The 13,853-nt window shown below is 42.8% G+C and overlaps 1 protein-coding gene across 1 annotated transcript; it reads left to right on the plus strand.

The window, feature by feature from the left end:
• The first annotated feature begins 10,168 nt into the window (after nt 1-10,168).
• LOC120647857 (putative glycine-rich cell wall structural protein 1) lies at nt 10,169-12,862 on the plus strand. The gene is made up of 2 exons (XM_039924681.1): nt 10,169-10,189; nt 12,139-12,862. The coding sequence occupies exons 1-2, from the start codon at nt 10,169-10,171 to the stop codon at nt 12,751-12,753; spliced, it is 636 nt and encodes a 211-aa protein (XP_039780615.1). The 3' UTR covers nt 12,754-12,862.
• The last annotated feature ends 991 nt before the right edge of the window (nt 12,863-13,853 follow it).

The raw sequence follows: 13,853 nt of genomic DNA on the forward strand, positions 1-13,853 counted from the left end.
TGCTAAGCAACTTTTAAGAAATACATACACTCAAGATCTAAAAATAATAATGTTAACTTTAAATAGCGGGCTATATATAGAATATAGTGGTGGGATCCTCAAACCACTGTTATCGCCACTATAGCCTGCTGTAACACACTATTTCAACTGAAGTGATCAAGAGGCAGCTCCACAAAACCGCAATAGCCGGCTATTTAAAATATTGAAAGTACACTTGTACAAAAATGATGTGTAAGGGCTTTCTATTTTTTACTTGCTCCTACAAATAGAGAAGGATTACTATAGCAATTCATCTGTCGATGGATTACAACTTTTAGAGGCTAGTGATGGCGTCACCCATCTTTGAAAATAGCCACCATTTTTAGGGGGCGGGTGACACCACTACCAGCCTCTAGAAATATATTTTTAGGGGTGGGTGACGCCTTCAACTACCCCTGAAAATGGCCACTATTTTTAGGGGCTGGTGATATCATTACCAACATCTAAAAATGCATTTCTAGGAGCAGCTGATGGCGTCACCTGCTCCTAAAAAATATTTTCAGTGGTGGTTGACAGCATGGCCTGCCCCTACAAATGGTCTCATGCAAAAGAAATTATAACTTTTCATATGATCTCGAATGAAGTCAAACTTTATACAAAATTGTAGAGGTTGAAGAGATCTAAAACTTTATAGTTGATAACCTTTTCATTTAAGATCATTTAATAGTACAAAAAACTATTATAAGTTATCTAATTTCAAAATCTAGAAGTTTAGATTTTTTTTAAACAATCTCAGAAGTAGTAATTTTGTATCGAAGTTGTAGTGGTAAGATCTGAAATTATATAGTTTATACATTATTCATTTAAGACCGATTAGAATCACAAGATCATTTAATAGTTGTACTTTACACATAGCTATGATTGTATAGTATCGCATACAACACAAGTCATACTTTGCCACAAATCTTAATTTTTACATAAGCATAGTGTAGAAGTTTTACCTTTTTTATTTGTTCTGCTATATTTAAAGATTTAAATAAAATTTTGAAATAAAATAGAAAAATATTTTTATGGGTGGGTGGTGGCATCACTCGCCGCTGGAAATGTATTTCTAGTGGCGGGTTGATTTCAGAGTTCATACAAAAGCATATAGCATATCTCATAAAGTCATAAGTAATTGTGTAGTGTGGTGGAAATGAGGGTACACGTGAGGCTTGAGGTAAGCAGTTCAAATCCCAGTTTTCGCAAGTATGCACATTTCATCAAAAATTTATAACTCGGTAGTGTTGCTTGGCATCAAGCATATTATAGCGGGCTTCCCTCCTGTACAGCCTATTCGGCTTCCTCCTATGCAACTATATATGAAAGATCACCCCTCCGTCCTAGGGGGTGGTGTTATTTCCCAACTCTCTATATTGAACAACATAACACCAATTTTATCTTTGATCAACGGTATCTCCTAATTAAACAAGTTTATTTCAATGAAAATTTATATGTTATGAGAGTATGATAGTTGGTTTCACCATTAATCTGCAAACGTTATTACTTTTACATTGATACTCTTTATAATTCTTCTACTATTCATCATAAAAGTTAAAAGAGTTTACATAGGACAAACCTAAATATGGCCAAGCGGTAAATCATTAATAATCAAAGTTAAAAAGTTTTAATCATGTTGCAAGGTCAAGTGGTATGTATCTATTTTGTTATCTGATATTTGACGGTGAGCAATCCAATTGGAGGAGGCAAGGTTTTAATCTTCATGGATTTTACCGTGTCAGCTTGGATGGATCAACAGTTCATGTGCGGCTCAATTAAATACAGCGCATGTGTACAACTTGGAAACAATTTTGGACTTGATGAAGTAGAAAGGGTATCAGGCAAAGTTGATAATGCAGCAATGACCTACTCAAGTCTAAAGGGTGTAACACCCAATTTTTTTATTTAGGGACCCAAATTAGAATTTTTAAGATTTGTTGCTGGCTCCATAAGGTTTAATTTAATTTAGTTTGATTTTAGAAAAAAATTGTGAATTTTAAATAATTTACTTGGCCATAAAAAGAATATAAGGTCACATAGGCTTTTGTGCATTCATGCTGTTTGCATTGTTTTATTGTTTGAGGTTCAGTTTGAATTTGAATTTAAATTGAATTTGCTTGTTTTGTTTTTCTAAGAAGGTACTCTTTTGTTCTTCCTCCCTTTCTCCTTTCTTCTTTCCACCTCTCCCTTCCCAGTCGCCCCATCCTAGCTCTTTATTTTTCTTCCCCACACAGCCCAACCCACCAGCTTGTTTTCCCTTTCTTGGGCTGCCCGCCTCCTTCCCTCTCCCACACCCACTAACGGGTGGGATCTACCTATTGGGTCCAGCCCCGACCTGCCGACCGAACCAAACTCGAGATCGATTCTGACCCGGCCACACCACCACGCCCTCCCTTGGCCCGCACGCCAAGGCCGCCTCGGCCGCCCCCCATAAATAGTGCCCCCTGATCCCCTTGACGGTCATTGAAGCCGCAACCACCACCTCTCGCCTCGCTAACCCTATCCATGCCGCTTTGCTCGAGCTCGGGAGCAGCCGCTACACATCGATCTGCAGCCTCGCTTCTTCCTCGACAACTTCGACCGCCACAGTAGCTTTGCCAAAGGAAGGTACGCTGTTCGAGGATCTGCAGTATCCAAGCTTCGAAGACGCCAAGCAGCATAAGTCCTTTGAGGAAGGCAAGTGTGTCCATGAGCATACCCGTTGTCCCCTATAATCATTAAATATACACTTTTACTTTATATGCATGCATTTGTCTTGAATACGAAGGGTCCCAATTAAGGAGATGCCTAATCTTGAGTACATTGCTTAAACCTAGGTTATTTAATTCATGATGGGTAGCTTTGCTAGTTGCTTATAATTGGGCTATGGTTGGTTGAATTGAGACAAATGCTACATCTGAGTTACTTCATATTTTGGATTCACTGTTGTTGCTTTAATTGGAATATGGAGAACCATCGGGAAAAACATTGCAATCACAATACTACATGGCTCTGGTTTTGACTAATTAATTAGAAACTCTAGCTTATAATAATCTTACCGAAAGGGCAAGAGCAGTTTCATCATCGGGCTATAGTTCGGTCCTCTTGGAGGTTTTGTTTATGGTCCTTGTCTAAGGTATAGTAACGCCTCATTAGGGAGAGTTATGACCACTTTGACTTGAAATCTTCGAGGATTGTCATTGGTTAGTGAGTCTTTGTAAAGGCCTCGTAGTGAATCTCTGTCACTCATCTCGGAAGTGTTTAAGGGTCTTGCAAACCCGGACATTAAGGAAAACACGAATTGTGGGTAAAGTATACAACTCCTGTAGAGTTTAAAACCGATATATCAGCCGTGCTCATGGTTAAGAGCGGCTTGGACCCTTATATCATAATTGAACTTGAAGATAATCTAAATCGATGTCCTTTATTTATGCTATATTGGTTATTTATAGGTTTATGGTATATAGTTACACTTAGTAAATTCTTGCTATTAAAATTTTGCCAACTTAAAAGTGTTTATTGCAGTTAAATCATGTCATTTATTCCTTGAATTTGGCCTTGCATGTCAGAGCAAGCCTAATGATTTAGCCCGTTGCTGGCTGTAAGAATCTTTACAGCTCATCTCTCAGTCTACTTGTATTGTGGTTTAGTTATCCACCATTAATACATGGCCCACTTGTTTCTCTCACAAAGTTTCTTGGTTCCTATGCCCAAGCTGGCTGTAAGCTTACAGCCTGCTTTCCTTCTCTCTCCTCTTCTCTCTCCTCCACCTCAGCATTTAGCCAGCTTGCAGCCTTTCATTATACTTGCTCTCATATAATTTACTCCACTTGCTGAGTACCAACCATAAATATACTTACACTTGCTTTATTAAAACCAATGCTGCTCAGAACAAGATAATTGTTTGGAGTTTTCTGAAGACTTTGAGAATTACTAGGCATATGTCTCCTAGTCATCTGCCTGTGAAGATAAAGTTCCGCTGCATGAATAAATATGTTTATTTATTTGCTTAAGATTCAAATTTTTGGTCATGTAATAAAGTGCATAATACTCTTTCGTTATGACAATGTAATGGTACTTACTGTCAACGTCTATCATATGTGTGTGAGCTTGATCCTAACGCACATATGAGATGCACGTTTGACAATGGGTGGGGTGGGGGGGTTAGCGTCCAATTATCTTAAGAGTTTGATCGCAACACTGCGACTAGCCAAATCATTTGTTAAGCAAGTTTGAGTTTAGTCCTGCTACATGTAATAATGCAGTTTGACTTGAATAAATGGAGATCAGGTGACTGTTGGTACTTTGTAACGTCACGAATAAAATCCGTAAGCGCACGGATACCGCTGTAGCTTTCACCCAAGAGTATTCCAAGGTATCGTATCCACTGAGAAACGTGAGTGCACTATCTACGGGTTCAGATAGTTCAAGGACACACACACTGGTGTGGGAAGGATAGGACAGAGAGGACTTCCTTTAGAATCTATGTTTAGAAGAAGAGATCACGTCGCCGTTATACTTCGAGCTGTTGGTTTCGACAGCTTAAACAAGCCGATAGTTCCAATAATATGTGCTCTATCCGATATCCTAACGTGGAGGATTACTAGGGCTCGAACAGGGCTGTCACCACCTACCGGCTACCTCTACAAACTGTGGGACTATCAAACAACAGAATGGTATAGTCCAGCCTAGACACCACGTCTACGCTATTCCCTACTAACTCTAGAGGCGATCAGGGTTAACCTTTTCTATCCTGAGCCCAACTCTAGAGTCAAATGCTACTCTAAGCATACACTCATGTAATATAAGGCAGAGATAATAACTTGTGATCTAAACTCTAATTCTAAATAAGAAATTCTCGAATACTTACAATCGAATAAGCATCCGTTGAGGTACAAGCGGAGAAGAGCGCCGACAAGCCCGGCACATCCCCCGACTCCTCCTCACTCTCTTGTAGAGGTACAAATTGGAGAAGAGCGCCATTTCCGGTGCCCCCCTTGAGTACCTCTACCCTCTCTTCCTACACTAAATACAAGCTAAGAGGCTCTTCACTTGGTGGAGAGTTGTGTCTTCATTTGGAGCCCCTCCCCTCGTATTTATAGGAGGGAGACACCTCGGGAATGAAGCCAAACCGCCTTAGGTAGCCAACCACGCGACGCCATGTGTCACTGAGAGGCGGTGGGGCCCGCGGGCCGCCACCACTTGCTCGGCCAACCTAGCTGATCGGCCGAACGTGGGCTGGCCCCGTTTGCCCCGGTCTTTGGTCAGAAGACTGCTAGGTGGGCCCCCCAAGTGATATATATGGGTATGGGCTTGTCTTGAGTCGGTTTTGGTGCTCTGATGGGCCCATAGATCCCCATGAACGTGTCTGATTCGTCGAGAAGTTGTTGCCTCGGATCAGCGACGTGTCACCTTGCTCATGGGCTGCATTCTCTTCTCATTTCCAAGCATAAGCAACCTGCACATAAATATACACCAACACTTTGTGGAACTCGTTAGTAATAACTCCTACCACTAGTGTTGATGCTCGTCTTTCATATGCTCATGCAGGAGCTGATGGCTTGCTCTGATGGTCGGATTTGTATCTTGACGCTTGAAGCCTGTTTTACCTGCATTTCTACCTGAATTCCAATGTAGTAATATTTCTAAGAGGAAACGTGGAATTGGCTCTTTTTGGATAACATCAGCAGGTATGAGACTTTATTCTCATGATTTTAGGCTTAAGATGATGCCTAAAATGAGTCGTTAGCGAGCGTCAACAAGATCCCCCACACTTAGTTCTTTTCTCGTCCTCGAGTAAAGGCAAGAACTAAGGGGGACCCGACTTCATATGATATGGTACCTGCATATAGATTATTCTAAGCCTTACCTTTGCCTGTGAATTTTTGATGTGTCTACCATGAATTGCTTGGGAAGTTGAAGAGCGGAACGGTATTGACTTCAGTCTCCTCCACTTTCCTGTTATATGACTGGGGTTTTGGAAATATTTTTGCAAAGACCAACCATAGCTTTACTTCTCCATAGGATCTCTCATGTCGCTCATTGTGTAAATATCCTCACCAAAGCATTGCTTGTTTTCATCCTACTTCTAAAGATAGCTTATTTGGGGCTCACGGTAGGAGAGAAGGAAGCATGCAATTGTGTCACATGTATTGCAAAATCAAACAACGGATCCATGGAGATGACAAATCAAACAAGTTGATCAAGATCGTGCATATATGTGGAAGTTGGATGATGGGATGAAATATTCCTTTTATGAATCTCTCTCTCCTTTATTTGGATAACATGAGGTCATGGCTATATTATTGTATATCTCTCTTTTTTTCTTGGACTTTCATGTGTCCATTTTTTTGGGTCATGCTTATTGGGCATGCCATCTTTTTTTAATAGCCCATGCCTCATTTGAAAGATACTAGAGAGAGAGATCATTAAGCATGGAGTTTTATTTTGTGGATGGATGGAATGGCATAGCTAACTTCCAGTATAGAAGTTTAACTGGTGGAGTGCACATGATCTTGATCAAGCAAGTATGAAAGACATCTCACTAGGGTCACAAAGTTTGATGAAGCTCAATGCAACAACAAGGCACATATGTGTAAGGTTTGTTTCATGAAGGTCAACATATGGTTCTGGTAGGACAAACACGTGGAGTTGTAAAGCTATGGAGGTTTTCTTTTTGATAAAATTTCCTAGACACATAAGCAGAGAAAGTAAGGATTCTTCCATCGAACCATATCTCACTAGTCAACAACTTAATAATTATGGGTTCCCTAAGATATGATTCAAAAGCTCAGGCTTAGCAAAGAATAAAAAGCTTGCAAGCCAATCATTGAGAAGCACCAAACCAGCGGATACCTTGAGTTTAATTTTAATGATTAAGCAATGGCTTCCATATAAACTCATAGGTTAGGGAGAGTATGAGGGGTAGAGTGCACAAACTGTCACAATGAAGATGATCGGAGCTAGTGCTAGTCAGCCAAACCTGGTGTTCCACTGCCCAATACTAGCTCTGATTCGTCTTGGCCTTTTGCATTCTGGTTCATTCGGTGTTGTGCACATTTTGTGGGAGATCTCGAGTGTATATGCTTGAAAGTTCCGAGAGATCTCCCCCATACTTGTTCTTGAACTTGGTGCTTATTCAAAAACAAAAATATGGAAACAAACTAATAGCTCTACCGATTTTAAGAACCAGGGAGCTCCTAAAATTTATTGAAACTAAAATTTAATCTCACCATAATACTTACTCAAGTAAGACTGAATTAAGATTACATCAACATGAGTATGTTGTGCAACATTAATTCAAAACCTTTACTTACCTTCCCGTTTGAATTCAGCTCAACGACTCACCCAATTGGATTTGATTTTCTTGCAGGGGTTAGTCCATATATGCAACCAATATCCATACAAGTATTAACTCTAGAACATCAATCAAACTTGACACCATGTCAGTTTGACCGAAGAAGACATTTTAATGCAAACACCATGCTTGGTTTAAAGGGCCTATGAATGTGTTTCATAACACACATTCAAACTAGAGCGTACGAGGACAGATAAATGGAGCACAAAGCATGATTGAGCATTATTCAAAAAGAGACGAGCATGAGTACGAACCTGGTGATCCTCGGGCGACCTCCCGACAGGGCTTTGTTTAATGTCAAAAGCAGGACATTGAGAGTACTTACCATGATGGTTTGTTGATGAAGACTCAATATTGTCACCATGACAACTCCTCTCTTTTTTTTTTGGTTTTTTATGGAGCAAGAAGCAAGAACGTACACAAATTCCAAGACAAGATATGAATTGAGAAAAGAACTTACTTCGGGATACTCACATACCTCCCTCACACTTGGAGTTTGCAAACTTCAAGTGTATGGAGTTCAAGTCTCCTTCAGTAGTTGTTCCTCCATCAAGGCATATCGAGATGTTGTAGTCGGTGTAGCTCATATTTTCGCCGGTGTTGCTTGTCCGCTGTTCTCTTTGATCTTCCCCTGGAAAGGTTAGCGACCAAAAATACCCGAAGGAAAACTATATCCTAGAACATGCTCTTGCTTTTTATTGAAAGGGGAATAAATAAATAAATAAATAAATAAATAATAGTCCGGGCTATCTCCCGGCAGTGCTTTGTTTCTAGTCATAAGCTCGACCATGATAACTCTTGCAGCCATCATTGGTGATGGGTTGTTTCACCACCAAATGTTGAAGCTAGCTACAAGGTTAGTGCCATGGTGCACCCACGAAATCTGCAATGTTTACGATAAACATATACGTCTACAACCAACCTTCTGAAAATTTTGCAAAAGAGGACCTTGGGTCGGTTGTAGTCCTCGTGTGTGCATGGTGCACTAAGCATGTCTGACTCTGGAGTAGCATTGAATGAGCATGGTTCACGTGGTATGTCAAAAGTGAAACTCCCATGCTCATTTGTGGAATCCTTTTCTTCAGACTCCAGAGTCGGTGCCTCACAAATTTGTATGGCCCATTGATTCTCCATCTCAAGAGATTCATCGTGAAAGCTTGATGTTGATTCTCGATCATGATTGAGAACAACATAGTCTGGGCTAGTGAGAAGAGGCTCAAAGTCGGTCAAGGATGATGATAATTGTTCATCTTCATGAGAGTGAAGGCTATCTTCCGAGACGATTTCTTCAGAGGATTCTAGAACTCCCAAGAGAATAGGCTCGGATGATATGAACGGAGATGTATGCATCGTCTCCTTGAGCGGGTTTTGCTCGGGAAGAGGCTTGGCCAGAAGATTTTCTAGATGAGGAGTAGCAGTGGCCGAGCCGGTTTCCCTAAGCTTTTCATCTAGGCTCCCATGAGATGCCAAAAGTTTTTTCTAGTGGGAGGCCTAGGAGAAGATCAAAATTGAGGATATCGTAGATATAAAAATTTGCACCTCGATTTTGTCTATGGTGATAGACACGTCCTTTGCAATCCCCCGACATTCAAAGTACAATCCGGATGGACTTTTAAAGTATTTGTCGGTCGAGGTTAAAGGCTTGTTACCCACAAGAGTATCCAAAAGGCACTCGGGTAAGATGCAAACCTTAGAAGCAGGGTCATGAAGAGCTTCTACGATTTTTCCCTTCATAGAACAAGTGATGGTTGCAGAGGTTGGGCTAATCCGAATCGCTTCGGAAGCACACTTTGCCACCTTTGACCAATCAATTGCGGGTGTATGGAGGGAAATTATATCAAGGGCCTCATAAAGACACATCAATTTCATAGGCTCCTCGTGCCTAAGATGATTCGAGGTATTTTGGATGTTTTCCGAAGGATCATCCTCGAATCGGGAAGAGAACTCTGAAGGTTGAATTTCTTCTTCCTTCGGTGTTCGTGGTTCGGGAGAGGGCTCAACAAATGAATATTGGGATGTGGAAGATGAGGGCTCAGATTCGGGTCTTGAGAGACTCTCATGGCTCGACGCGGATTCCTCCCGGCGGGGTTCACTATGGTCGGTAGCAAAGAAAGAGTCTTCTAGGAAACTATCTAGGATGTCTCTTCCTTCTGCCAGAGTTGTATGTGCCAACCATCCTCCGCTGGCGACGTCAAGCTCTAGGGAAGTTTCCATGTCTAGACCCGAGTAGAAAACGTTCAATGATACTTCATCGGGTATAGACAAGTCTGGGCTTGATTCCAAAAGGTGTGAGAATCTAGCCCATGCTGCACCTATGGACTCCTTCTCTAATTGCTCAAAATCAAGGATGTCGGTCGGTAGGGAGTCTATGCATTCGGTGAGGGAGAACGAGTAACAAAAGTCATCTCGAAGTTCCTCCCAATCACCGCTCATATTTCCTACCGTGCGGGTGTACCATTGCTCCGCCCTCTCTGTAAGAGAGAAGGGGAACAATTTCCACCGCAAGGCTTCCTGTGTCATGCCTAGGATTACTAGACCCAAACACAGTTCCTCGAATTCTTGCAAATACTCATAGGGATCTTCATGAATTTCTCCCGAGAAGGGTCGCTTCCGAACCATGGCTATAAAGTCAGGGTTGAGTTCTTGGTTAGATGAGGGAGATGGTGATGGCTTAGAGAACTCGCCCCTTGGGGTAGAGAGCTGTGGAAAGGATAGCTGCTCCATGGGTAGCGAGGGTTGAGGTAGAAAGAATGAAAATGAAAAAGATATGAGGACGACTGAGTCCGAAGATAATCTAGCTGTCGTTCCCCGGCAATGGCGCCAGAAAGGTTGTTGGTACTTTGTAATGTCATGAATAAAATCCACAAGCGCACAGATACTGCTGTAGCTTTCACCCAAGAGTATTCCAGGTCATCGTATCCACTGAGAATGTGAGTGCACTATCTACGGGTTCAGACAGTCCAAGGACACACACTGGTGTGGGAAGGATAAGACAGAGGACTTCCTTTAGAATCTATGTTTAAAAGAACAGATCACGTCGCCATTATACTTTGAGCTACTGGTTTTGACCGGCTTATACAAACCGGTAGTTCCAATAATATGTGCTTTATCCGATATCCGAACGTGGAGGATTACTAGGGCTCGAACAGGGCTGTCACCACCTGCCGGCTACCTCTACAAACCGTGGGACTATCAGACAACAGAGTGGTATAGTCCAGCCTAAACACCATGTCTAGGCTATTCCCTACTAACTCTAAAGGTGATCAGGGTTATCCTTTTCTATCCGGAGCCCAACTCTAGAGTCAAATGCTACTCTAAGCATACACTCATGTAATATAAGGCAAATATAATAACTTGCGATCTAAACTCTAATTCTAAATAAGAAGGTCTCGAATACTTACAACCGAATAAGCATCTGTCGAGGTACAAGCGGAGAAGAGTGCCGACAAGCCCGGCACATCCCCTGACTCCTCCTTACTCTCTTGTAGAGGTACAAATTGGAGAAGAGCACCATTACCGGTGCCCCTCCTGAGTGCCTCTACCCTCTCTTCCTACACTAAACACAAGCTAAGAGGCTCTTCACTTGGTGGTGAGTTGTGTCTTCATTTGGAGCCCCTCCCCATGTATTTATAGGAGGGCGCCACCCCGAGAATGAAGCCAAACCGCCTTAGGTAGCCAACCACGCGATACCACATGTCACTGAGAGGCCGTGGGGCCCGTGGGCCGCCACCACTTGCTCGGCCGACCTAGCTGATCGGCCGAACGTGGGCTGGCACCGTTTGCCCCGGTCTTTGGTCAGAAGACTACTAGGTGGGCCCCCAAGTGATATATATGGGTATGGGCTTGTCTTGAGTCGGTTTTGGTGCTTTGGCGGGCACATAGATCCCCGTGAATGTGTCTGATTCGTCGAGAAGTTTTTGCCTCGGATCAGCAACGTGTCACCTTGCTCATGGGCTGCATTCTCTTCTCATTTCCAAGCATAAGCAACCTGCACATAAATGTACACCAACACTTTGTGGAACTCGTTAGTAATAACTCCTACCACTAGTGTTGACGCTCGTCTTTCATACTCTCATGCAGGAGCTGATGGCTTACTCTGATGGTCGGGTTTGTGTCTTGACGCTTGAAGCATGTTTTACCTGCATTTCTGCCTGAATTCCAATGTAGTAATATTTCTAAGAGGAAACGTGGAATTGGCTCTTTCTGGATAACATCAGCAGGTATGAGACTTTATTCTCATGATTTTAGGCTTAAGATGATACCTGAAATGAGTCGTTAGCGAGCGTCTACAGTGACTACTAGATATATATAGTTTAGATTGAAGAATACAATTGCTAATGAACTATATATTTCTAAAAGTTGTGTCTCCACGGGATATGATGCTATATGTGATTACCTTGCTACTTTGCTAGCTAGGTATACACTCGCTTTCGAGATATATAGAACCTGAAAGCAAATCAATGGATTATTTGTCATATATGCCAGCCTTCCACTTAAAGGCACAAATATAATTGCAGAGGAAACGTTCATGCCTGGTAATATATATGCATTTTATTGAGTGTTTAGTCAAGATATAGGCAGCCCTTGAAGTAAGGATGGGACAACTAACCTGGAAGAGGATTATATATATCAAATTAATCCCAAAGTCATCACCTGTGATCCAGTCAACCAATTTAGATCTGCTTATATAATTAAAAACTCACGAGTAGATCTTGGGTATTGATGGTTGACTCCATCTACATCACCACCAGTGCTATATATACCATGCAATCCTTGGTTCACAGTTCTACCATTGTGGCTTCACACTCAAAATATGTAGCAGTAAGCTTACAGCACTTAGCCTTTTTGTGTTCTTCAGTATTGGATTAGCCAATGCTGTTAGGGTGACTAGGTACTCTAGTTCTCAAGGAACGGGTGCAAGAGAGGGCAATGGTGGCGCGCTAGCGAATGGAGCTGGCTCAGGATCCGGAAGCGGCTCTGGATCCAGTCAGACTAGTGGTGGTGGATCCTATGCGAGTGCTAGAGGTGGTGGCGGCGGCGGCGGCTGGTCACAATATGGTGGTTCTGCCTTTGGTGGTGGATCCGGCACAGGATCTGGCTCTACTTTATCTGAACAGGGGTCGTCTTATGGCTATGGTGGGACTACAAGTGCTGGGGGCAATGGTGGCGGTGGTGGTGGCGGGCAAGCTTTAGGCAATGAGGGCTCTAGTGGATATGGTGCAGGTGGTGGCAATGGATCTGGATCTAGCGAGGCAAGTAGATGCTACTACAATCCATATGTACCAACATATGCCAATGCAAATGCTGCGGGTAATGGTGGTGGCACAGGAAACAGTCAAAAAGGTGGGAGTGGTGGTGGTAATGGTAGTGGTTCTGGGTACGGAGATGCAGACCCTTAGAATTTCTTATATAATCTCAAGTTGAGCCCAAAATATGTTATTTCACTTTTGTTCTATGAATTTTTTTGTACTTCTATTTTTCCTTTTCATGTACGACCGGACACGAACTAATAAAAGGATCCATTATTGATTGTTAGCTTCAACAAAGTATGAAGATTGAGTAATTTGTTAGATTCTGAATCACAAGGGTTCTACACTGGATTGTGTTCTGAGCATAGATCGAGTACGGGTACATGTTCTAGAGAGAAATACAAGTATTTCTAGCCCTAGGTCTAGTACAAAAGGAAGAGGGAGTAGGGAGAGTGTAGACCATCGGTCGGAGGGGGTGCAGAGGAGCTCGTCCCGGTGGGCGCCATTGCGTCGATGGAGTCGAGGATGGAGGCGAGGAAGTCCTGGTCGGTGAGACACGGATCTGGCGGCGGCGGTGGATGGCGTAGATCCCGGCGTCCTTTAGGCCTCCACCGGCACTGGCCGACGACAGGGTTGGCGGAGGAGGACGTCGTTGTTGCGGCAGCGGAGCTTCCCGTCGGCCTCGCGCTAACCCTAGATCGGTAGGGACTGTGGGAGAGGGTTGTGGCGGCGGTGAACTTGGGGTACCGTGCCCCGAGCCCTCTCCCTATGTAGCGAAAATGGTATCTCATGCCATATTTCAATATAATATTTTGGTGATTGATATAGACAACACAACACTTGGATTAATATGATTGTTAAGATGACCATTCTCAGGCTTTTAGGTTCAAGTGATGACAAAGAGAAGATAGGCGTAGCTAGGCCCGAAGGGCCACCCCTACGGTGGTTCCCAGAAGCTGAGGCTAGGGTTTTGCGTCGGTTGAACCGATGATGAAGATATTGAATATGTCGGTGCAACGGCAGAAGAAGACCAAGGGAATTGCATACATCGGTTGAACCGATGATACACTGGTCAATTACGTCGGTGTAGTTGTCCAGAGAGTTGGTTTTCGGGAACTCTGGGATAGTTACATGCACCGGTTAAACCGGCGATGAAGATACATTCACCAGTTGATTAAGGTAGCCGTTGAAGTATAACGGCTAGTTGGAAAAAAGTGCTCACCGGTTAAACCGGTGATGACACAAAGTGG

This window comes from Panicum virgatum, chromosome 9K (assembly GCF_016808335.1).
Source record: "Panicum virgatum strain AP13 chromosome 9K, P.virgatum_v5, whole genome shotgun sequence".
Lineage (NCBI taxonomy): Eukaryota > Viridiplantae > Streptophyta > Magnoliopsida > Poales > Poaceae > Panicum > Panicum virgatum.

Excerpts from the sequence above, each read along its gene's own strand:
- LOC120647857 (XM_039924681.1), top strand. The coding sequence starts at position 10,169 with ATGGCGCCAGAAAGGTTGTTG. Across the intron at positions 10,190-12,138 it reads TGGCGCCAGAAAGGTTGTTG|TTCTACCATTGTGGCTTCAC; the intron begins GTACTTTGTAAT and ends CTTGGTTCACAG.